The sequence below is a fragment of the Bufo gargarizans genome, chromosome 1 (assembly GCF_014858855.1).
Source record: "Bufo gargarizans isolate SCDJY-AF-19 chromosome 1, ASM1485885v1, whole genome shotgun sequence".
NCBI lineage: Eukaryota > Metazoa > Chordata > Amphibia > Anura > Bufonidae > Bufo > Bufo gargarizans.
The window spans coordinates 536,961,191-536,985,837 of record NC_058080.1 but is presented as its reverse complement, the minus strand read 5'-3'; the positions used below and the strand labels follow the sequence as shown (position 1 = coordinate 536,985,837).

The 24,647-nt window shown below is 47.3% G+C and overlaps 1 protein-coding gene across 1 annotated transcript; it reads right to left on the bottom strand.

The window, feature by feature from the left end:
* Positions 1–4,679: 4,679 nt before the first annotated feature.
* Positions 4,680–22,742, bottom strand: DRG1 (developmentally regulated GTP binding protein 1). The gene is made up of 9 exons (XM_044289506.1): positions 22,608–22,742; positions 16,257–16,380; positions 15,347–15,522; positions 13,193–13,262; positions 12,945–13,114; positions 11,165–11,295; positions 9,260–9,427; positions 5,877–5,999; positions 4,680–4,893 (listed from the first exon to the last, which is right to left on the bottom strand). The coding sequence occupies exons 1-9, from the start codon at positions 22,647–22,649 to the stop codon at positions 4,794–4,796; spliced, it is 1,104 nt and encodes a 367-aa protein (XP_044145441.1). The 5' UTR covers positions 22,650–22,742; the 3' UTR covers positions 4,680–4,793.
* Positions 22,743–24,647: the final 1,905 nt, after the last annotated feature.

The window sequence follows — 24,647 nt, the reverse complement described above, 5'->3', positions numbered from 1 at the left end:
AGGTCTTCCCTGGAGGGCAGTGGCCACGGTGCCTCTGCCAACAGCAACATTAGGTCGGCGTACCAAGACCGGCGGGGCCAATCCGGGGCGATTAAAATCGCGGGAACGCCCTCTGCCGTGATCCTCCGAAGAACCCGTGGCAGGAGGGGAAAAGGAGGAAAGACGTACAGAAGGGAGAATTTGCGCCACGGAAGGACGAGCGCGTCGGCACCGAATGCCTTCGGGTCCCGTGCCCTGGCCAGGTATAGGGGGACCTTGTGGTTGAATTTGGAAGCCATGAGGTCCACGTCGGGGCGACCCCAGCGAAGACAAAGGGCTTCGAACACCTCTGGGTGCAGGGACCATTCTCCCGGGTCGATGGTGGACCAGCTGAGGAAATCCGCCGCCCAGTTGTCCACCCCCGGGATGTAAATCGCGGATAAGGCCGGCACGTGCGTCTCCGCCCAGAGGAGAATGAGGGTCACCTCTTGCATCGCTGCGAGTGCCTCCCTGATGGTTTATGTATGCCACAGCCGTGGCATTGTCCGATTGGACCCGAACAGGGTGGCCCCTCAGTAGATGGGTCCAGTGTCTGAGGGACAGAAGAATCGCCCTCAGTTCCAGAATATTGATTGGAAGTCTGGACTCCGATAGAGACCAAACGCCCTGGACGGACCGGGGAGGGAAAACCCCCCCCCACCCCCGTAAGCTGGCATCGGTGGTAATCACCAGCCAGTTCAGTGGGAGGAAGGACTTCCCCCTTAGAGGGTTATGCAACCACCAGCTGAGGGAAGCCCGAGCCAGGGGAGGCAGAAGAAAGGTCCTGTCCAGACTCCTCGGTGATTTGTCCCAGGCCGACAGAATTGCCCTCTGAAAGGCGCGGGATCGGAATTGTGCGAACGGCACCGCTTCGAAACAGGCAACCATCTTTCCCAACAACCGCATGCTGGATCTGAGGGAAGGGCGGTGATGACGGAGGAGACTGTGAACCGACCCGCGAAGGGCCAGACGCTTGTCCGACGGGAGGCGGACCTCCGCCAACTCTGTATCCAGGAGCATCCCCAGGAAGATCAGCCGTCTGGAGGGGATAAGGGAAGACTTGGGGTGGTTGATAACCCAACCGAACCGCGTCAGGGTCTCCAGGGTGAGTTCCACACTGCCGGATGCCTGAGAGAAAGAGGGTGCCTTGACCAGGATGTCGTCCAAGTATGGGAGAAGAAAAACACTTCTTGAACGTAGAAGGGCCAAGACAGGGGCCAGGACCTTGGTGAACTCCCGAGGAGCCGTCGCCAGACCAAAGGGAAGGGCGACGAATTGGAAGTGATCGTCCCCCACCGCGAAGCGCAGGAAGCGGTGATGACATGGAGCAACCGGAACGTGGAGGTATGCATCCTGAATGTCGATCGAAACCATGAAATCCCCTCTTTCCAGGGAGGCCACTGCGGACCTGAGAGACTCCATCCGGAATCTCTGCAGTCGGAGAAAACGGTTCAGGCGTTTTAGGTCCAAGATCGGTCGCACTGAGCCTTCCTTCTTGGGAACCACAAAAAGGTTCGAGTAGAACCCCCTGAACCTTTCCGTCGGAGGCACGGGGGCGACGACACCCTTGTCCATTAGAGAGCGAATGGCCGCGAAGAAGGCGGCCGCTCGTACGGGATCGGAAGAAACGGTCTGGCGGAATGGACGCAAATTCGATCTTGTATCCGCAAGATACAATCTCGAGCGCCCATGCGTCTGAGATGTGGGCCCGCCATACGTTCCTGAACAGGAGAAGGCGGCCCCCCACCCGGGTGGGTGGGGGCGCACCTTCAGGCAGAGGGCTGCTGGCCTGTGGGAGCCCGTGCAGGCTGGGACTTGCGCCAGGTAGGTTGCGTTCGAAAAAACGGCTTCTTGCGTCTATCCTGGGCTGGGCCAGAGGAAGAAGAACTGGCCGCGGGTCTAGACCCGGTGGTCTTGCGAAAGGACCGAAACCGGGACGAACCAGCTCGACCACGGGGGGCGCCCTTTGGCCTGGACTGGGGGAGGCGAGTACTCTTCCCACCCGTGGCCTCTGATATAAGTTCGTCCAGACGGGTCCCGAACAGGCGGGAACCCGTAAATGGTAGGCCAAAGAGCGTTTGGAAGCGGCGTCCGCCGCCCAAACCTTCAGCCAGAATTCCCTCCTGACAGAAACTGCCAGGGCAGAGGAACGGGCAAAGATGGCACCCGCATCAAGAGAGGCCTCACAGACGAATTTCCCGGCCTGAACAATTAGTTGGGCTAAGGAATGGAGGTCCTGAACAGGGACGTCCGACCCTAACTCCCATTCCAGTTGCAAACCCCATTCAGAGACCGCTTTACCAACCCAGGCGGAGGCAAAGACCGGTCTAAGGGCCGAACCAGAGGCAGCAAATATGGCCTTGGAGAGGGATTCCGTACGATGGTCCTCAACAGACTGGAGGGAAGATCCGTCCTGTACAGGAATAGTAGTGCTTTTGGACAGGCGAGCCACGGGAGGATCAACCTTAGGCGGGGATGTCCACGTGGTCACAGAATCCGCTGGAAAGGGATAGCAAATGTCCAGCTTTTTGGGTGTAATAAAGCGGACGTTAGGCCGGGTCCAAGCCTTGGATACCACAGAAGAAAAATCAGCGTGTATGGGAAAAACCTTGGAGGCCTGTCTGGGGCGGAGAAAGGACACGCCGGCCTGTTCGGAGCTGGGGGGGTCATCGTGTATCTGAAAGGTATCACGGATGCTAGTGATAAGATGCCCCACCGCGGACGCCAATTTGGACGGAAGCTCTGAGTCCATGTCCACGTCCGAATCCGCCAGTTCTCCCTCAGAAAGCGTATCCCTTTGAGAGGATAGACTTGACTGAGCTCGCACGCATGGCGGAGAGAGCGAAGCATCTGGAGAAGATGTGCGCTCAACCCTTGAACGTTTCTGAGTATGCCGGGCCCTGGAAGATTCGCTGGGAGGCAGGGAACCAGTGGGGGCGGCAGAAACGGTAGTCCCAGCGGGTGCGACAGGGATTGTGGCAGCCTGCGGGAGAGGCGGTCTATCCACGAGACGGCCCACTACGTGTGTAAGGCTTTCCACTGCCTGAGACAGAGACCTAGCCCAGTCAGGGGGTTCAGAGGCACCGGGGGGCGCAGCGGGAAGCGGGCCCTGCACCGGGGCCTGACATGCAAGGCAATGCGGCTCAGATTGCCCTCGCGGAAAAAGTTCCTTACAGGCGGTACAGGCATGGTACCAGGGTTTGGGGGCACCCGTGGGATCTGACATGCTGAAAGGTGGTTGTACTCTAATATAGAGACCACAAAGGGTTATAGCAGCTATGACCAGGAGGGTTAGGAGAGGGTTAACTGTCCTACCAGTGCCTCAGAAGAACGTCAGGAGTAGAGATGGAGCAGATCAGCAGCAGCAGCAGAGAGCAGCAACAGCAGTGAGCCAGCAGATAGCGCCCACAGAAGCCGAGCGATGTACACAGGAGTTTAGAGTCCCCCACCGTGTCTCAGCTTCCTGTCAGGAGAGAGGAAGCGCGGGAAATCTCAGCAGAATCGCGGGGAAACAAGCTCCGCCCCCTCCAGCGCTTGCTCCGCCCCCAACATGACACGCGCGTAAGCCACGCCCCCTGCTGCCGAAAATGCTCTCAGGGCTAAGAAGAAGCCAGATGCCAGAAAATAAAGGGCCCGCAGGCCCCTAGAGTGCGGCGATTTGCCCAGGTGGGTGACCTTCTGCCACCATGTCCCTTGCACCGCCGAGAAACAAGCTCCGCCGCGATCTGCCCATGTCGGGCATTAGCCCCGCCCCCCGATCGGAACGGAGCGGGCGGCGGCGGGAAGGGAGAGAGGGAGAAAGAATGCCGGGCTGAAGAAAGCAGCGTGGGGGGAACGGCGTGGAGGAAGGCGGCCCCCCTGCTGAGGATAACCTGAGGGGAGCTGGGGAGGGTCTGCTTGAGCGCTCAGAATGAGCGACCACGGGTGCCCCCCTTACTCAGAGGGGTAGTGCTGCAAATAGGGACGGGGTATGGGCTGGAATAGCCATCTCACCGAACGACGTCTTCACCCTCAGTTCCTTCCAGCAGGGTCGCCCCTTCAGCCACTGGCACCGCAGTGGCAGGAAGCTGGGAGAGGGGCTTGGCGTGCGGGCGACCCCCTAGCTGGCGGGATGTAGGGGAGCCATTGCTGCCCAGATCCTCCTATTGCTTCTGTGGGGGAGGCAGCAGTGCAGATAAGTTGGCACTGGCGCAGCTCAACCCCGGGAGAGCAGAGAGGTCTAATGCGTCTCTGGTATCCCTAGGAAAAAGGAAAATAACAAAATTAGAAAGAAAAATAAAATATCAAGGAGAAAACAGCCCTGCAGTAGCAGGGAGTGTCTTGCCTCCTTGGACACTAAGCTAAAACTGGTAGCCTCTATCTCCAGGCTGAGGGTATAGCTGATGGAGGAGGGGCTTAACAGTTTTACTTAGTGTCACGCCTCCTAGGGAGCTGAGCTATACCCAAGGTCTGTGTCCCCCAAGGAAAATGGGCGAGAAATCTGCACCGAGTTAAATGTAGTTGCAACTGCTTTAACCCTCTGCATTGCAAAGGAAGGTGTTTTTTTTTTTTTAATGTGCAATGGGAATAAGCATGAAGGAAAGTGAAAAACCTTGCTAAATAAACACATTCATATATCTGTTCTCTTACATCACCACTAATAAAGCACTCTAATGAAGGGATACTGAAGCAGAATTTTATTGACACTTTGAATAAGATATTTACAGAAGGATGAACAGTTACTTGCAGAAATACGGTGCCGAGGTGCTCTATGTGACAAGGCAGTCTTACATTGATCACTTCTTTACTATTTGAATGACGTCTTCATCTTCCATTACGTGATCTTTACCAACTTTTTGTGGATTGTGTTTTACAGAAGAACCCCAAACCAAAGCACTGTGAGCAGGGGAAAGACAAAAAAGTAATCACAGAATATCCTGAAGTCATAGTGCACTTTATGAATAAAGTCCACATATACAGCAATACATTTTTATTACAACAGTTACCAGTATGGCTCCTTTTACAATGAATCACATGCCATTAAGGGCAGGCTGCATCCCGTGGAGAAGGAACAGGCAGACAGCTATGTCTAATTTCTCAAGGAGACATCCTCTCTACCTCCACTCAACGCATTCTCAGTTATGCATCCTAATTTTGTTGAAGTACAAGTCTCAAACAATCTATGGGTATGGCATGTGATTTGCCACAGATTAACCCTCTGCACTGCAAAGAGTTAAAGGGAACCTGTCACCTGGATTTCGGCTACAGAGCTGAGGACATGGGCTGCTAGCACATCCGCAATATCCAGTCCCCATAGCTCTCTGTGCTTTTATTGTGTAAAAAAAACCGAATATCTATATATAAATGAGGCTACTAACGTTTCCGGAGCCCAGCCGCGCCCACTGTGAAGCCCAGCACCACCCCGCATCCTCCGAATCTCCTCCTTGCTCCCCGACGTCACAAAGCTAGAGCACCGTAATCTCGCTATGCGAGAGCTAGCGCATGCGCAGTATCGGCATAGTGTTCCTTCCCTGTGCTGGCATCAGCCTCAGGGAACGAACTGCGGATGCGCTAGCTCGCGCATCTCGAGATTACGGCGCTCTAGCGGGGGGGGGGGGGGGGTCAGACTAAACTGTTCTTGTCACATACTGTGGAAATGACTACATGTATATGACAGGGTAACTTTTGTGTTAAATGTATTTGGACATGCTATTTAAATAGAATTTCTAATGATACAGAGTTAGTACATATCCACTTATTTGAGGATATTGGCTTTTTTATACTAAACAATCAAGGGTGCCTATAGAAGTGACCTCAACTGTATTTGAAAGCACATACGTAAAAAAATATTCTTCAAATCAGATGTGCAAGATACTCACTACTTGAATTCTTTGATGAGGTTTTTGTGAATTTTAGTGCAAAAGTCTTCAACTGTTGTATGACAGTCAGGAAGCACAACTGGTGAAGTGTAATCGGGCAACTGACCCTTCGGTTTAGTGTAGCTAGAGACAAAAATAAGTACATTATCATCTTTGGTGGCGAGTAATGCATGGCCCCTAATCCAAAAGGCATTATTATACATATTATACATTACTACTCAGCAATCAAATCACTTTATCATACATTAAAGCAAACCTGTCACCATGAAATGCAATGCAGTCGGCAGGCAGCATGTTAGAGAGCAAGAGGAGCTGAGCAGATTGACATTGATTTAGGGGAAAAGATTCAGTAAAACTTGTAATTAACTTTTTTTTTAAAGGGTAACTAAACCATTATTGAAACAAAAGGTGCAGAAGTGCTGCTCAGAGAGCTCTACCCCTGTGGCTTTCATAGGCCCGTTTTCTCTTTTCGAGCATGTGATCTACGGATCCATAAAAAGTACGTGATCTATACTCCAAACGATCAAAAAGCTGCGCAGTGCCTATGAAACCTGCAGAGGCAGAGCGCTGTGTTTATTATTATTTTTTTTCCAACAAAGGTGGCTACCCTTTAAATCCCTGCTTTTTCAATGTGTAGTAGTCCAGTGGGTGGCCCTATTCACTAACTGAGTGGGACCACCCATTAAACGCCTAAGAATAAAAAGAACAGTGATTTAAAATGAATAAAACACAAGTTACACTGAATCTTTGTCCATAAAACTCTGCTCTATAACATACCTATAGACTATAAGTTCAACCCCTTCGCTCTATAGGACTGATATCTGTCACACGTGCACAGAGTATGAGTGGAGCTTGCTCCGAACACAGTGGGTGGCAACTTTATAATGCAGCTGGCAGCAACGACCGAGAAAGCCAATCCTGGTCATTTAACCCCTCAAATGCAGTGTTCAGTAGTGACTGCGGCATCAGAGTGGTTAGACAGAGGAAGGGGCTCCCTTAGTCCTCCAATCGGAGCCTCAAAAATCACAGGACTCCGATCAGTAGCTACGGCAGCCTGGGGCCCTATGAAGCTCCTGAAGCCTGCCATAGCGAACTGCAGTGTGGAGAATTCCCATACACTGTAATAGTATATTACTGCAATCTAATGCAGAAATGATCAAAGTGTATTCTTTCCCCACCCCCTAAATAAAAATTCACAGGTGCTTTTGTACAGGAGATAAGCGGCTCCATGAGTGTTCATAACAACGCTTGTTTGTGATCATGTGTAAATGTGGCAGCATTTGTAGTCTGGTCACCTCTTTTATACTGGCCTAAAAAACTGTTTTCAGCAGCAGATGTCCTGTGTAAACGGGATGTAGTGTCGACAACATGCAAACTAAATAGTGGGTGAACGATTCTGGCCCCATAGAGCACTGTCTATGACCATGATTCTTCAGGCTGAATGTTCTCACACGCTGTGGTTGTGACTGCTAAAGAGGAAAATGCATTACTACACCCAGCAAATCAGCTTTTCTCTACTAGGAGTCACACTACTGTAATATATCTTCCTTTGAAGAAGTCCAAGCTGCTCAGAGCAACACCGCAGCGTCTGATCTATCGCTGGCTCTAACGGCCTCCCCCTCCTCTCCTTCATGCTTTACTGCTCACACAAGGAGCGCAGAGCAGGACAGGACCGGGGAGTGGAGGGCAGAGCAGATGGAGATAGTCAAATGCACACCAGTCCAGAGCTCTGCCTTCTGTCTATAAGATGCAGGGACTTTTTAACAACAATTTTTCTAGCTAAAAAGTGCTTCTTATAGTCCGAAAAATATGGTAATTGGTATTGCCACAACAGAAAAGTACTAACGCCATAATGGAAAAAAAAACAAAACTGACCTTTTTGTTTTGGTTTACGTCCCTTCCCCCCCAAAAAATAAAATAAGTGGTATCATACTGATAAACAGAATAAGGAAGTCACGTAATTTTTAGTACTTAAAGGAGTTATCCGAGTTATTTTTTCATTCTTTCTTTGTTCCTAACTAAGCAAATATAACAGCTTTCCAATTCACTCACTTTATCTCCGGTGCCTGGTTTCTCAGATTTCGCTGAGGGTCACATGACCTGTGATGTCAGCTTCTCTCCCTGCTCCGATAAAGGTCGTTTACAAGCCTGTAAACGAGAGGTCACTGTGCTGGCCACGCCCCCCTTCACTGCCGTCTACTCTGCTAGGATTCTTAACCCCTTCAGCTGCACAGCTCTGCAGGCAGGGACAATTCTGGGCACTGGAGCTGATATACTAGAGAGAGCATTACACAAGAAGGTAGGGGGAAGATCCTGTGTGTATTAGCAGTGTCATTATGCAGGTGGGACTTGTAGTTCTACAGATGCAACATGCTGCAGAGTCTCCCAGCACTCAGGACAGCTCTTGTATCCACTCCCTTAGCAGTGTCATTATACAGCTGGGACTTGTAGTCCTACACATACAACATGCTGCAGAGTCTCCCAGCAGGCAGACATGTCACTCAGGGCAGTACTTGTATTTACTCCCTTAGCAGAGCAGGGGGAGGGGCAGAGATTGTTTTTATTGCATGTAAACAAAGGGCCAGGAGAGAACCAGGGAAATGAGGAAAAATAGATATATTTTTTTTGCATAAAACTTGCTTAGCTCAGTTATATCAGATTTTCAGTGCTATATATTTTTTTTTTTTCATAACTCGGGACAACCCCTTTATTGAACGACTTAAACTCCAAAAAAAACAACTGCAAAATGTTGGTTTTTTTCACCCCCACAAAATATATTACCCAACACATGATATGACAATTTAAATGTACCATATTTTTCACCCCATAAAGACGTATTCCCCCCCCCCCCCCCCAAAAGTGGGGGAAATAAGTCACTGCGTCTTATGGGGTGAATACTAATGAGCACTTCCATTATGGAAACACTCTTCAGTACTGGGAAGAGGTGAATGCAGCACTCCCCGGGCTCTGTACTCATCGCTTCCTGGTCCTCGGCTGTGCTTTTATATTGGAGCTATTAGCTGAGGTCTGATTGTGGGTCATTCACATTGGGCTCTGAGATGAGGTCCAATTGTGGGTCTAATCTAAAGTTTGATTGAGAGTCTTATTAACATTGGGGTTCCGACTGGGGCTGTGAGACAACGTCTGATTGGGGGCCTGATTTGAGGTCTAAATATAAAATATTTATTTTCTTATTCTCCTCCTCTAAAACCTAGTTGCGTCTTATAGGGTGAAAAATATATTGTATTTTTGCAGGATAAAAATAAAGTGTCATATTAGTCTATGAACAGAAAAGTAGAAATGATAGCTCTTAGAAAGAGGGGCAGAAAAAAAACCAAAAACAAAAACACATTCTCTGCATCTTTATCCTGTCTACCACTTACATTCGAACCAATCGTAAGTAATCCCAGATCTTTTCTAAGAGATCATCGAAGTTCCAGCGGTGATGGGCAGAGATGGGAACACAGTGTGGCACTTTGTAAATGACATCTAATTCTTCGATTGAGATCTGGTCAATCTTATTCAATACATAGATGCAAGGTATGTAAACCCTGAAAGAAACAGATGAATAGAACAGAAAAATACAGTTTATTACAACTACAGGGAGATATATTATGATCTTAAATTTGGACAGCTTAAAAACTAGACCAATCAGGTAGAGAAAGTGCCATATTTATCACAGTGGCTCACAGTGTTATGACAGATCTGGCGTTTTTTGCTGGACACTTTTCCCTGCCATACTTTAGACCTATACTGTAAGCTACACCCCTTTTATAGACCCTTTCCAAAATTGTCTAGCGAGTACTGTGGGGCAGATTGTGATTGTCAGCTATTTTTTTTCCCCATGTCTGTTCCATTTTTTTTGTGGCCCATATGCACAACCATTCAATTAGGCCCAAAAAACAGAAATGACTCAGTGTGCATTCCGTGTCCGTTCCTCAAAAAATAGAACATGTCCTATTTGTCCGCATTACGGACAAGGGTAGGACTGTTCTATTAGTGACTGGTCGTTCTGCAAAATGCGGAATGCACACAGCCGGTACCAGTGCAAGTCTAAGGCCTAGTTCACCTAAAGGCCAAGTTCACACGGCGGATTTTGATGCTGTCAAAATCCGCCGCGGTTTCTGCCACGGTTATTTACTTTGAATGCTGCAGTGTCCAAGCCAAAATTCCACCGGCAAATTCTGCTGTGTGAACGGACCCCAGCAGAAACCCTAAAAATCCACTGGATATATCACAGTGGCTGGATGATAAATCTGGTGGACCTTCAACCTGTCTAGTAAAACTTTATGCCAACTATTGGTCAGTTTATTTTGCAACAAAATTTTGGTGCATAATGTTGCATCTTAAGCTACACCTACTTCCAGCAAAGCCACGCCAATTTTCCTCTTCCTTAGGCCTCTTTCACACTTGCGTTGTCCGGATCCGGCGTGTACTCCACTTGCCGGAATTACACGCCGGATCCGGAAAAACGCAAGTGTACTGAAAGCATTTGAAGACGGATCCGTCTTCAAAATGCTTTCAGTGTTACTATGGCACCCAGGACGCTATTAAAGTCCTGGTTGCCATAGTAGTAGTGGGGAGCGGGGGAGCAGTATACTTACAGTCCGCGCGGCTCCCGGGGCGCTCCAGAATGACGTCAGAGCGCCCCATGCGCATGGATCATGTGATCCATGCGATCACGTCATCCATGCGCTTGGGGCGCCCTGACGTCACTCTGGAGCGCCCCGGGAGCCGCACGGACGGTAAGTATGCTGCTCCCCACTACACTTTACCATGGCTGCCAGGACTTTAGCATCCCGGCAGCCATGGTAACCATTGAGAAAAAGCTAAACGTCGCATCCGGCAATGCGCCGAAACGACGTTTAGCTTAAGGCCGGATCCGGATCAATGCCTTTCAATGGGCATTCATTCCGGATCCGGCCTTGCGGCAAGTGTTCCGGATTTTTGGCCGGAGCAAAAAACGCAGCATGTTGCGCTATTTGCTGCGGCCAAAAAACGTTCCGTTCCGGAACTGAAGACATCCTGAAGGACGGACTGTCCATTCAGAATGCATTAGGAAAATCCTGATCAGTATTCTTCCGGCATAGAGCCCCGACGACGGAACTCTATGCCGGAAGAAAAGAACGCAGGTGTGAAAGAGCCCTTAGCAGATTAGACGAGGTGGATCTTATGCCAGAATTCAGAATAGTAATGTGGGCTAGAGTTTACAACATAATAAATCTGGCACATTTAGCTTTGCAGATCTCCCCCAATAAGATCACAATCCACCTAGAGAGATTAAATACCTATTTCCTTCAACAACATCAATAAGGTCATCAGCTGTAACATCGCTGCGCATGGTAATATCTGCATTATGAATTTTGTACTCCGCCAGGATACTCTTCACCGTCTCCAAGTCCAGCTCACTCTGAGCACACTGAAAATGGAACAATCTCATATAACATCCAAATCATACGGTACAGTGTACAGGCTTTAGTCAGTTAAAGGGGTTGTCCCACAAACAATATTCTACAGTTTTGAAACCAGCACTTGGATCTGAATACTTTTGTAATTGCATGTAATTAAAAATGTTGTATAGCCAATGAGTTATTTAATAAAATGTATCTGTATAGCACATATTCTTATTTCTTTGACCGGCTCATTAAGGCCGCACATGCTTAGTTTCATCTTTCAACTGCCTCCTAAGCTGTGATAGGGAGAGCATGGACACGCCCCCTTAGCTGCAGCAGTAAGGACACGCTCCCTGAGCTGTCAGCTTGATATAAATCTAGAAGAGAAATTAATGGGGAGATCTCTGGATCCATGCGAGGTACAGGGCTGGTTCTAGCTTTGTTAGAAAGAGGTTGTCGTGTCCTATATATGTATGATTTTCATTTTTTACATTAGCTATGGGATAATCCCTTTAAGGTTCACACAGAAATGTATCTTCTAAGGCCTCTTTTCCACAAGCCTGGATTGGCTCCGGATGCGTTCAGTGAAACTTGCACCATTTTGCAAGCAAGTTCAGTCAGTTTTGTCTGCGATTGCATTCAGTTTTTTTCCGCGATGGTGCAATGTGTTTTGATGAGTTTTTCACGCGTGTGAAAAAAAAAAACCTGAAGGTTTACAAACAACATCTAGCAACCATCAGTGAAAAATGCATTGCATCCGCACTTGCTTGCGGATGCAAAGCGTTTTTTTTTAACGAAGCCCCATTCACTTCTATGAGGCCAGGGCTGCGTGAAAAACGCAGAATATAAAACATGCTGCGCAGAACTAATGCGTGAAAAAATAAATAAATAAATAAAACCAACAACACGTGCACAGACGCATTGAAATGAATGGGTCAGTGCGGGTGCAATGCCTGAAGTGAACGGAACTCGCTCGTGTGAAAAGGGACCTAAGACTTACTGACCGGTTACTTGCCTGTACCAAGCCATGTATACATGAGTGACAACAATTTACCAATAGTCATTTACCAATTTACTAGAACTAAAGACTTTCTTAGGCCTCATGCACACGACCGTGCCGTTTTTTTGCGGTCCGCAATCCGCGGATCCGCAAAAAACGGAAGCCGCCTATATGACGTCTCCAATTTGCGGAATGGAACGGGCGGCCCATTGTGGAAATGCCCATTCTTGTCCGCAAAAAAACAGACAAGAATGCTATAGTTTTTTTGCCGGGCCACGGAACGGTGCAACGGATGTAGACAGCACACGGAGTGCTGTCCGTATCTTTTGCGGCTCCATTGAAGTGAATGGGTCCGCACCCGAACCGCAAAAAATGCGGCTCGGATGTGGACCACAAAAACAGTTGTGTGCATGAGGCCTAAGGGTGCCTTCACACATGCCAGACTTTGTTGCAGAAAATTTCTGTGACTGAATAATTAGGTCCATTCATCCTTGTTTTGGCCGGAAACACATGGAGTTCTGCAAGCCCTATTCAGAAGAATGGAACAGATTTTCAGGCTCAGGAATTTTCTGCAATGAAATCTGCTTTGTGTGAAGGCACCTTTACATACCATACATTATGAACCTGTACTGAAATATCACAACATCCTAAATACTGGTTTACCACACAACTCACCGTGGCAGTAAGATTAATGCCACCTTTGTCTTTTTTCTTGAATCCAATGTTTGGTGGTTGCTTGTTCAATCGGATACCAAAGCCCTCCAGTTCATTTTCAATGATCTTTTTGTGCCCCAAAGGTTTCAATACATCCAAGACAATAAGGATTAAATTGCATGTGCGGGCCACTGTAGGTGTAACGCAAATTATATTTTAAAAAAAGTTAGCATTGTAGTAATATGCATAATCAGGAAATATCGACTTACCCGCAATTACTTGGCGACCTCTGCCTTTTCCATCCTTGGCTCCCTCAATGATTCCAGGAAGGTCAAGCAACTGGTAGAAAACAAATACATAAGATGTCATTTATGAAAAGGAAACAATTTATTGAAAAAAAATAAAAATAAAGTGCAATATTCATAAAAACAAATAGATGGATAAATATTCAAAACAGCTATGCCCCCATTGTCTTATAGGTGCCGGTCCCACACCAATATCTGGAACGGAGCCCCGCAAGGTGGTAAAGTGTTGGAGGGAACACAGCACATTCGCCCTCCATTCATTTTCTACGAGTCCGCCGAAAATAGAATAATACAAGTGAATTTTTATAGGGAGCGCGCTTGGTGGTGGCCGGACGGAGGGGTGGGAGTGTGTCTTATGGGGCGAAAAATACTATATCATATAATACGTGACTATTTTGCAGACACAAAAAGTGGAGTTTACTGTGCTTGTGTGTCCAACAGGAAAAAAAAATGCAGTGATGGATTTTTATTAAACACTGATATCTGTTTGCATCCATTATACAAAGACGTCTTCTGGTTTTTGGTATCTGTTAAACAGATCTGCCAAGGCTGGGTTCACATTGAGTCTTAGTCCTCAGCAGAGTTTTCTATTGGGGGTATACATCTGAATAAACCCGAAAGACAATATTCAAATGTGTACCATGACGGTTAAATTCACTTAAATGGGCAAGCAGGGTTCAAAAGGATTCATCTTTGAACGCCGCTTTCCCAGCTTTCCATTAGTTTTTTTTGCAGAGCAGAATAAGGCTACTTTCACACTGGCGTTTTGGCTTTCCGTTTGTGAGATCCGTTCAGGGCTCTCACAAGCGGTCCAAAACGGATCAGTTTGCATTCTGAATGGAAAAGGATCCGCTCAGAATGCATTAGTTCAGTCTCCATTCCGCGCTGGAGGCGGACACCAAAACGCGGCTTGCAGCGTTTTGGTGTCCGTTTGATGAAACTGAGCCAAGCAATGTAAGTCAATGGGGATGGATCAGTTTTCACTGACACAATCCGGCACAATAGAAAACTGATCCGTTCTCCATTGACTTTTATTGGTGTTCAAGACGGATCCATTCTGAACTAATGCAGACTGTTGTATTATCTGAACAGATCCGTCCATGACGGATCCGCACAAAACACGTGTGAAAGTAGCCTTAAGTGGTAGACTGTGTTATTCTATCTAGTGAGAAGGAAACAAAGCAGGTAAAACAGAGTCCAAAGAGGAGTCCCTTGAACCCAGTTGTCACCACTAATGTGAACATACCCTGTGCCCATCATAGTATACATTTGGTATTCAGAAATGTAACCCCAACGGAAAGCCCTGCAGAGGGCTAAAACGCAATGTGAACCCAGCCTAAGTGGAAGATCAGAAGTGAGCCTAGCCTTACATGGCACAGGCTCTAAACATTTCCTCCTAACTTCCCAAGGCTTCTACATGCAGAACGATACCAGTTATGCCTCATTCACACAGGCCAGTGATTTCATGAGTGATTTAGAGCAAAAACCCGATGCGGCTTTAGGCACGGAACAGGTGCGGCTCTTTCCCTTAGGCTGGGTTCACACCTGAGCGTTTTACAGCGCGTTCCTACGCGCTGTAAAACGCTCAACAAGGAGAAACCAATGATTCCCTATGGGAATGGTTCTCACCTGGGCGTTTTACAGCGCGTACGATCGCGCTGTAAAACGCCCGACGCATAATCAAGTACTTGAGCTTCTTTGGGGCGTTTTGACGCGCGTTTGTGGCCATAGGACACTGCAGTCAATCACACAAACGCGCGTTTACTATTACAAAAAACGCGCATAAAAACGCGCGACAAAAACGCGCGTTTGAGAAACGCTCAGGTGTGAACCCAGGGTTATACACCTGTCTGTGGAGGCTCCACTCCTGGTTCTGGCTCACAATCACTGATGGAAATTACTGACCAAAACACGGGCGTACGAATGAGGCTTTAGGAGGCGGAAAGCCTTCAGTCAGGACCAACTTATTTTTTATATTTCATTTAAATCCCATTTAATTTAAGTGGGCAGCAAGGATAAAAGGAAACATGCATATGCGCTTTCCTCACAAACAAAACACAAAGCTAATCCAATATAGATAGGACTTAAGGCTTAGTGACCACATGACAACATATTTACCTGAATTTTGGCCCCCTTGTATCTCACAACTCCAGGCACAGTGGTCAGTGTGGTGAACTCATAGGCTGCCACTTCTGAATAAACACCAGCCAGGTTGCTGAGAAGTGTTGACTTCCCTACAGATGGAAATCCCACAAATCCAATGCGAGCATCCCCGGTCTTTGCAACATCAAAGCCTACAACAGAAAATCCACGATCAAATCACCTGTATGTCCTACATATGTACACAAGCTTCTAATTAAAAGTTTTTATATAAAGCTGGATTTACATGGGGCAATTATTGGGCAGGTTATCAGGAACGAACGTTCCTCTGACAGTCTGCCCGTGTAAATGTGCCACTGATCACCCGATAAACGAGCAAAACACTTGTTCATTGGGTGATCCTGTTGCTCGTGCAGGCACCTAAATTATCGTTTCTAGACAGCAGATCGTGCAGACTAAACAGCGATCTGCTGCCCATACACAATGCAGCTGGATGAGCGATCACAATAGCAACCACTCATTCTCATACTGTAGAGCTATAGCTGCTGATGATCTAAGCTTTAAAACAAGACCAGGATTCCAGTACTAGCTGCCATATAACCAGAGTTACAGCTGTTAGAAAGGGGTCCCAGTGGGAACTGCAAAAACCTACAGCTCTCACTCCCAACCCGATTTCTAAAGGGAGTTTTATGGCAGCCATCACTGAGCTTTTATGTGTATGGGGGAGTCTGGAGAGAGCCATCAGTAGAACCAGTGTTAGCATGTATAGGGGATCTGGGAAATACAGCTGTTGGCTGAATGGGTGTTTTGCCGATACCTACTGAAGCTGTATGGTCACGTTAACTTGTGTTATTTCAGGAAACCAAGGCAATTTGATTCTGGAACACATGTGGAAAAACGAGCAGTACTGACTCAGAGGTACACCTACCTTCCCCAGGTCCTCCACCTCCACCACCTTTTGGGGTAATGAGTTCACGTCGCAGCTTAGCTAAGCGGGCTTTCAGTAGACCAAGATGATGTGCAGTAGCTTTATTTTTCTGGGTCCGGGCCATCTGCAAAGCGAAGTGCAATTATTTTTACAATAAATAAAGGTGACTGGCAACAATAAGAATCCAATGAGTAAGGCCTAATGATAATGGCCGTGTTTAACCTGTACTGTTCTCTCCTGAACGTCCTGCCCTATTTTAAAAAAAATACACAAAACGCAGAAGAATAGGACATGTTCTAATTTTTTTTGCAGGACGAACATACGGCTGTATGGATGTGGACGTCACATGGATTACATAGAAATGAATGAGAGTCCGAATACGAAAAAACGTGGATCGGACGTGGACCAAAAATATGGTGGTGTGCATGAACACGATCTGGCCAAGATTTAGGAATGTGTTTTACCTAGAATCTGTTTATAAAGTGGAACAACTAGGGTTTCTAAAAAAAAAAATCCTGAAAAACTCAAAAGGGGTGGGCTTAGTGGAAGTGAGTGTAGTCTTAATAAGCGTCTTTTGTGCCACAATTCTGGCATAAAATTCTGTCCCAAAGTAAGCCAACCAATAGTTGGGACAGTCAGAGAAATGTGTCTCTCCCTGCACCAGATATATCCTCCAGCAGGAGCCCCTGTGATAAATCTGGTGCAGGTCTAGACCGTCAGTCTAAGCTTACCCCATCTATAGGAGTAGTTAATTTGCACCGTTATTCATGGCCTAATCTGGTTAATTTGTAAAAATCTTATGTTATCATTGACTGGCAGTATCACTCTAGTTGCCTGTGCTGTACCTTTTTCCGATAAGATAAATCCCCCCTATTAGTTGTCCTAACTGTGCAATGCAATGGGAATGATTTGTCTTTAGCAAAAGTAGAGAATTTCAAATTATTTTTTAGAGAATTTTTAACTAAATAAAAGTAGCAACCCGATTTGATGCGAAGTGAAACTACTGTACTTTTCACTACCATTTCTGGGATTAATGTATTGATGACCTATCCTCAGGATAGGTCATCAATATCAGACTGGTGGGGGTTCCAGAAGTCAGACCCCCACCTATCAGCTGTTTGAAGAGGCCATGTCGCTCCGTGAGTGCTTAGTCTTCTTCCAGACCATGTGGCACCACGTTCATCGGTCACATGGCCTAGGAACATCTCAGCTACAGTATCTCACAAAAGTGAGTACAACCCTCACATTTTTGTAAATATTTTATTCTATCTTTTCATGGGACAACACAGAAGATATGACACTTTGATACAATGTGAAGTAGTCAGTCTACAGCTTGTATAACAGTGTACATTTGGGGTGTCCTCAAAATAACTCAACACACAGCCATTAATGTCTAAACCGCTGGCAACAAAAACGAGTACAGCCCTAAATGAAAATGGCCAAATTGTGCCAAAGTGTCAATATTTTGTGTGGCCACCATTTTTTTCCAGCATAGGTATGGAGTTGACTAGACCTTCACAGGTTTACAATGGAATCCTCTTCCACTCCTCCATGATGACATCACGGAGCTGGTGGATGTTAGAGACTTTGCGCTCCTCCACCTTTATTTAAGGATGCCCCACAGATGCGCAATAGGGTTAAGGTCTGGACACATGCTTGGCCAGTCCAACCCCCTTAACCTCAGTTTCTTTAGCAAGCCAGTGGTCATCATGTTGGAATACTGCCCTGCGGCCCATTTTCCAAAGGGAGGGGATCATGCTCAGCTTCAGTATGTCACGGTACATGTTGGCATTCATGGTTCCCTTAATGAACTGTAGCTCCCCACAGCCGGGAGGACTCATTCAGCCCCTTACCATGACACTCCCACCACCATGCTTGACTGTAAAGAGACACTTGTCTTTGTACTCCTCACCTGGTTGTCACCACACACACGTTTGACACCATCTGAACCAAATCGGTTTATCTTGGTCTCATCAAACCACAGGACATGGTTCCAGTAATCCAGGCCCTTAGTCTGCTTGTCTTCAGCAAACTGTTTGTGGGTTTTCTTGTGCATCATCTTTAGAAGAGGCTTCCTTCTGGGACAACAGCCAGGCAGACCAATTTGATGCAGTGTGTGGCGTATGGTCTGAGCACTGACAGGTTGACCCCCATCCCTTTAAACTGTGCAGCAATGCTGGCAGCACTCAAACATCTACTTTGAAAAGACAACCTCTGGATATGATGCTGAACACGTACAATCAACTTCTTTGGTCGACCATGGCGAGGCCTGTTCTGAGTGGAACCTGTCTTGTTAAACCGCTGCAGCTCAGGTTCAGAGTGTTGGCAATCTTCTTATAGCCTAGTTCTGTGATGGCTAACCTCCAGCTGTGGTAAAACTACAACTCCCAAGTTGTACACTTGCTTTACTCTTCTCAGAACTCCATAGAAATGAATGGAGCATGCTGGGAGTCGTAGTTTCACCACAGCCGGAGGTTAGACATCACTGGTCTAGGCCATATTTATGTAGAGCAACAATTCTTTTCTTCAGATCCTCAGGGAGTTCTTTGCCATGTTGCTGTACATAAATGTTGAACTTCCAGTGACCAGTATGAAAGAGTGTGAGAGCGATAACACCAAATGTAACACACCTGCTCCCCATTCACACCTGAGACCTTGTAACACTATGGTCTTTTTCACACAGGCGTTGCAAAACATTGTAATGCGTTTTGCACGCGCGTGAGAAAAATCGGCATGTTTGGTACCCAAACCGAACTTCTTCACAGAAGTTCGGGCTTGGGATCGGTGTTCTGCACATTGTATTATTTTCCCAATAGCATTCTGAATACAGAATGCATAGTACAATAGCGCTGGAGGGGTTAAAAATAATAATAATAATTTTACTCACCTTAATCCACTTGCTCGCGCAGCTCGGCTTCTCTTCTGTGCTGTGTACAGGAAAAGGACCTGTGGTGATGTCACTCCGGTCATCACATGCTCCATCACCATGGTAAAAGATCATGTGATGGACCATGTGATGACCGGAGTGACAGTCTGTACACAGTACAGAATAGAAGCCGAGCTGCGCGAGCAAGTGGATTAAGGAGAGTTAATTTTTTATTTTTTTTAAACCCCTCCAGCGCTATTGTACTATGCATTCTGTATTCAGAATGCTATTATTTTCCCTTATAACCATGTTATAAGGGAAAATAATAAAGATCGGGTCCCCATTCCGATCGTCTCCTAGCAACCGTGCATGAAAATCGCACCGCATCCGCACTTGCTTGCGATTTTCACGCAGCCCCATTCACTTCTATGGGCCCTGTGTTGCATGGGAAAACGCACAAAATAGATCTTGCTGCGATTTTCACACAACGCACAAGTGATGCGTGAAAATCACCGCTCATGTGAACAGCCCCATAGAAATGAATGGGTCCTGATTCAGTGCGGGTGCAATGCGTTCAACTCACGCATTGCACCCGTGCGGAAAACTCGCCCGTGTGAAAGGGGCCCAAGGGGTCACATGACTTGGGGAGGGAAAATGGCCAATTGGCTGTACTCACTTTTGTTGCCAGTGGGTTAGACATTAATGGCTGTGTGTTGAGTTATTTTGAGGACACCAAATGTACACTGTTATACAAGCTGTACACTGACTACTTTATATTGTATCATAGTGTAATTTCTGCAGTGTTCCATTAAACTATAGAATAAAATATATACAAAAATGTGAGGGGGTGTACTTCAAATGAGTGGGGTTGGGCTGAAATACCAAGCACAGCCACTTTACAATGTATGGCACTATGCTTGGTAAGTGGTGGCCCTGATCGGAGGGGGTGCCAGGAGTCAGACCACCATCGATCTGATATTGATAACTCATCCTGAGGATAGGTCATCAATATATAAATCCCTGAGATCCTCTTTTAAATGGGTTTTCCCGTACTCAGATATTGGTGGCTTTTCCACAGGAATGGTCATCAACATCAGACCAGTGAAGGTCCAACACCCCCAGCAATCACTTGATTGGGAGATGAACTGCAGTACTCAGAGGACAAAGCCTTCTGTTTCCAGCTCTGTCCGCTGTATAGTTTTCTGGCTGCTCGAAATAGCCGATTGCTGAGGGTGCGGGGGGTCAGAGCCTCTCTAATCTGATATCGATGACCTAGCCCAGGGATGGGCAAACTGCGTCTCTCCAGCTGTTGTAAAACTACAACTCCCAGTATGCCCAGTCTGCCTACAGCAGGGCATAATGGGAGTTGTAGTTTTACAACAGCTGGAGAAGTGGCAGTTTGCCCATCCCTGACCTAGCCTAAAGTCATGCAATTAAAGGGTTTCTACCACCAGAAATACTGTTATGTGGCTGACTGACATTGGCGATGCGCTAATGTCAGCACTACATAACAGTGTGTTTCTAACATTTGTCCCTGCAGCCGTTTTTGTAAAATAACCACTTTTATAATATGCTAATGAGCCTCTAGGTTCTATGTGGGCATAAAATCAGCACCTAGAGGCTCCGTCTACTCACCCTTTATCCCGCCCAGGTCCCCTGTTCTGCCCGCCCCGCTCCTCTTGATTGATGTCCAAGTTCCATGCATCGTTGAAGAAATCCCGCGCCTGCGCTGTTCATTTCTGTACACGGCACAGGCACAGTGAGTGAAGGCCGCGCTCCTGGTGCCGGCTTCCTCACTGCGTCTGCGCCGACTACGTCACAGTGAGGAAGCCAGCACCAGGAGAGCGGCCCTTACTCACTTCGCCGAATACAGAAGTGTACAGCGTAGGCGCGGGATTTCCTCAGCGATGCTGCAAACCCTGACATCAATCAAAAGGAGCGGGGCGGGCGAGTAGACGGAGCCTCTAGGTGCTGAATCTACGCCACATAGCACCTAGAGGGTCATTAGCATATTATAAAAGTGCTTATTTTACAAAAACGACTGCAGGGAGAAAGGTAAAAAACATACTGTTATGTAGTGCGGATATTAGCGCATCGCCAATGTCAGTCAGCTACATAACAGTATCTCTGGTGGTAGGAACCCTTTAACATCCAAGTCCTGGAAAACCTCTTTAAAGATAATCTATCACCAGGATTTTGTGTATAGAGCTGAGGACTTGGGTTGCAAGATGGCCGCTAGCACATCCGCAATACCCAGTCCCCATAGCGCTGTGTGCTTTTATTGTGGAAATATATGCAAATTACCCCAAGATGTGTCCTGTACGTGAGATGAGTCCAGCGTGAAGGAGCCCAGCACCGCCCCGCATCCTCAGAATCTCCCGACGTCACACAGCCAGAGCGCCGTAATCTCACGATGTGCGAGCTAGCGCATGCGCTGTTCCTTCCCTGAGGCTGATGCCAGCACAGGGAAGGAACACTATGAGGACACTGCGCATCGCGAGATTACAGCGCTCTAGCTTTCTGACGTTGGGGAGCAAGGAGATTCTGAGGATGCGGGGCGGTGCTGGACTCCTTCACGCTGGACTCATCTCACGTACAGGACACATCTCGGGGTAATTTGCATATGGATCAAATCGTTTTTTTCCACAATAAAAGCACACAGAGCTATGGGGACTGGGTATTGCGGATGTGCTAGCGGTGATCTAGCAACCCATGTCCTCAGCTCTATACACAAAATCCCGGTGACAGGTTATAGCACAGGGCCATAAGTGTTTTGTGGTCCACAAATCGCAGATCCGCAAAACATGGCGCCATATTTTTTTAACGTTATGTAAAATTGTCCTATCCTTGACTGCAAAACGGACAAGAATAAGACACTTATTAACACTTGCTGGAATCCTTAACACTTGCTGGAATGCCGGATCCGGCATTAATATTGCCGCATTGACGGATCCATTATTCCGGTCTGCGCATGCGCAGACCTTTAAATCTGTGAAAAAAAATTAATACCAGATCCGTTTTTGCAGATGACACTGGAGAGTCGCGGATCCAGTATTTCAATGCATTTGTCAGATGGATCCGTCATCCGGATCCGTCTGACAAATGCATCCGGATCGCCGGAACCCTCTGCCGCAAGTGTGAAAGTACTCTTAATGGCAGATCATTTCTGACAACCTCATCCACGCTTCGCTCACTCCTATCATAAACAGTTTTATCAATGTATTGTGTGGCTTGCATAGCAGCAACATAGTCCAGAGCGCTGTACAGAGATCGTCATTATTTCCAGGCAGAGCCCTGCATGCACCCACATGAGTCAGGTACAACGTCCTGCAGTTAGAGCCCCATTCACACACTGACATGTGTCCATATATATGGACTAGCACTGACTTCCAGCCTGTCCCCCATATGTGTAACCTGGTGCCTGCTGCATACACATGTCAGGCCGAGATACAATCACAGCTCCCGATTCCCCCCAGACCGATCACCTCAGCCTCGATTTCGGCGATCTTAGCCAGTGTCCCGCTCATGGTTGCGCCGGTTCCGCTCACGCCACGACGAGAAACCGGCAAAGTCCAGAGCCCGCACCACGACGCAGAGGCGCAGGCGCAGTGATGGCAGGAAGACCAGCGAGACGCTTAGGCAGTTACGTCATACACAGAGCAGACCTTCTAGCCCTGCTCTCTATGATGAGTCCTCCAGGTGGTGAGAGCGGGAACATGGTCGTGACATTTGCCAAATAAACCAACTTCAGCTTCTTCATTTGTGTTTGTGGACTGTTTATTGAATTTAAAATTATGATATTTTGCAGTTGACTAAATTATAATACAATATTAAACATATTGATATTTTGTGGCACAGCTATAAAAATTGTGATTTTATTCACATTCTTCTGTGGTCTGGGGCCGCATACAGCAGTGATGTCCTCTCAGAGGGCTAGGCACTGTCCAAAGTGTCACCCAGATTTACTAGTGTGTCTGCACCTAAAATCTGGTGCCAGTTAGGCCTCATGCACACGACCGTTGTGTGCATCCGTGGCCGTTGTGCCGTTTTCAGTTTTTTTTCACGGACCCATTGACTTTCAATGGGTCCGTGGAAAAATCGGAAAATGGACCGTTTGGCAGCCGCATCCGTGATCCGTGTTTCCAGGCCGTGAAAAAAATATGACCTGTCCTATTTTTTTCACGGCCAACGGTTCACGGACCCATTCAAGTCAATGGGTCAGTGAAAAATCACGGATGCACACAAGATTGTCATCCGTGTCCGTTTTTTCCTATCATTTCAATGGCAAACTTGACTTAGATTTTTTTTTCATTTTTCATGTCCGTGGATCCTCCAAAAAACAAGGAAGACCCACGGACGAAAAAACGGTCACAGACCTACGGACCCCGTTTTTGCGGACCTTAAAAAAAAAACGGTCGTGTGCATGAGGCCTTAGTAGAACTAGAGCTTTACACTTTTTTCCCCGACCATCTCTCTGCTTTTGCTAGAACGACAGGCAATCGATCACGTGGCCTAGGAGCAGCTCAGCCCTGTAGAAGTGAATGGGGCAGAGCTGCTATATTAAGCATGGGCTCTAGGGATAAGCGAATCGACTTCGGATTAAACATCCTAAGTCGATTTGCATAAAACTTCGTTCTGATACTGTACCCGTACTGAGCTCGGTACAGTATTAGAATGTATTGGCTCTGATGAGCCAAAGTTATTACTTTGTGAAGTCTTGCGCATAATAACTCCAGAAATTGATTTATACTTTAAAAAACCATTTCCCGAACTCGTACCAAGTGGTACCTCAGAACCGAACCCAAGCTCCTGCTCTGTACAGTATCAGAACAAAGTTTTATGCGAATCGACTTCGGATGTTCCATCCGAAGTCGATTCGCTCATCCCTAATGGCAGCTGTACAATGTACGGCGCTGTGCTCGGTAAGCTACGAGAAGGCAGCTGCGCTCACAGGAACGCCGATGCCTTCTCAAGACAACTTATTGGCGGGTGTCGGACCCCCATCGATCAGTTAAAAAATCTTGCAAAATCCTTTTAAACTAATAAGGGACTCCACTGTTCAGTCGCTAATATGCAGCACCTGCAATACTGCATGGCCATTACGCAGACTGACTAAACAGTGCAAACTTCATTAGTTGGTCCATCTCATGCAGTAGGGGAATATCGCCATAATATGACCCCCATGTCTGCTAAGTGTGGGTCCCACCTCTCGGACACACACCTATCTCTACAACAGCCTACAAAGTGAAGGAGAGCGGACCACGCCCGTGTCAGACCCATAGAATGGAGCAGCGCTTATTTTTTTTGGGAACAGAATTGCGGACCCGGACGTGCGAGTCCACCATTCTGTGTCCGGGCAGCACATCGTGCTGCCCCATAGGAATAAATGGGTCCGCAAATGGGTCCGCAATTCCGTTCCGCAAATTGCGGAACGAAATTGCGGAAGTGTGAATGGAGCCTAAGACCACAACTAATAAGGTGGGAGATGGCGGTGCTTGCCGAGCTGATGTGGGTCCTCCTGTGTT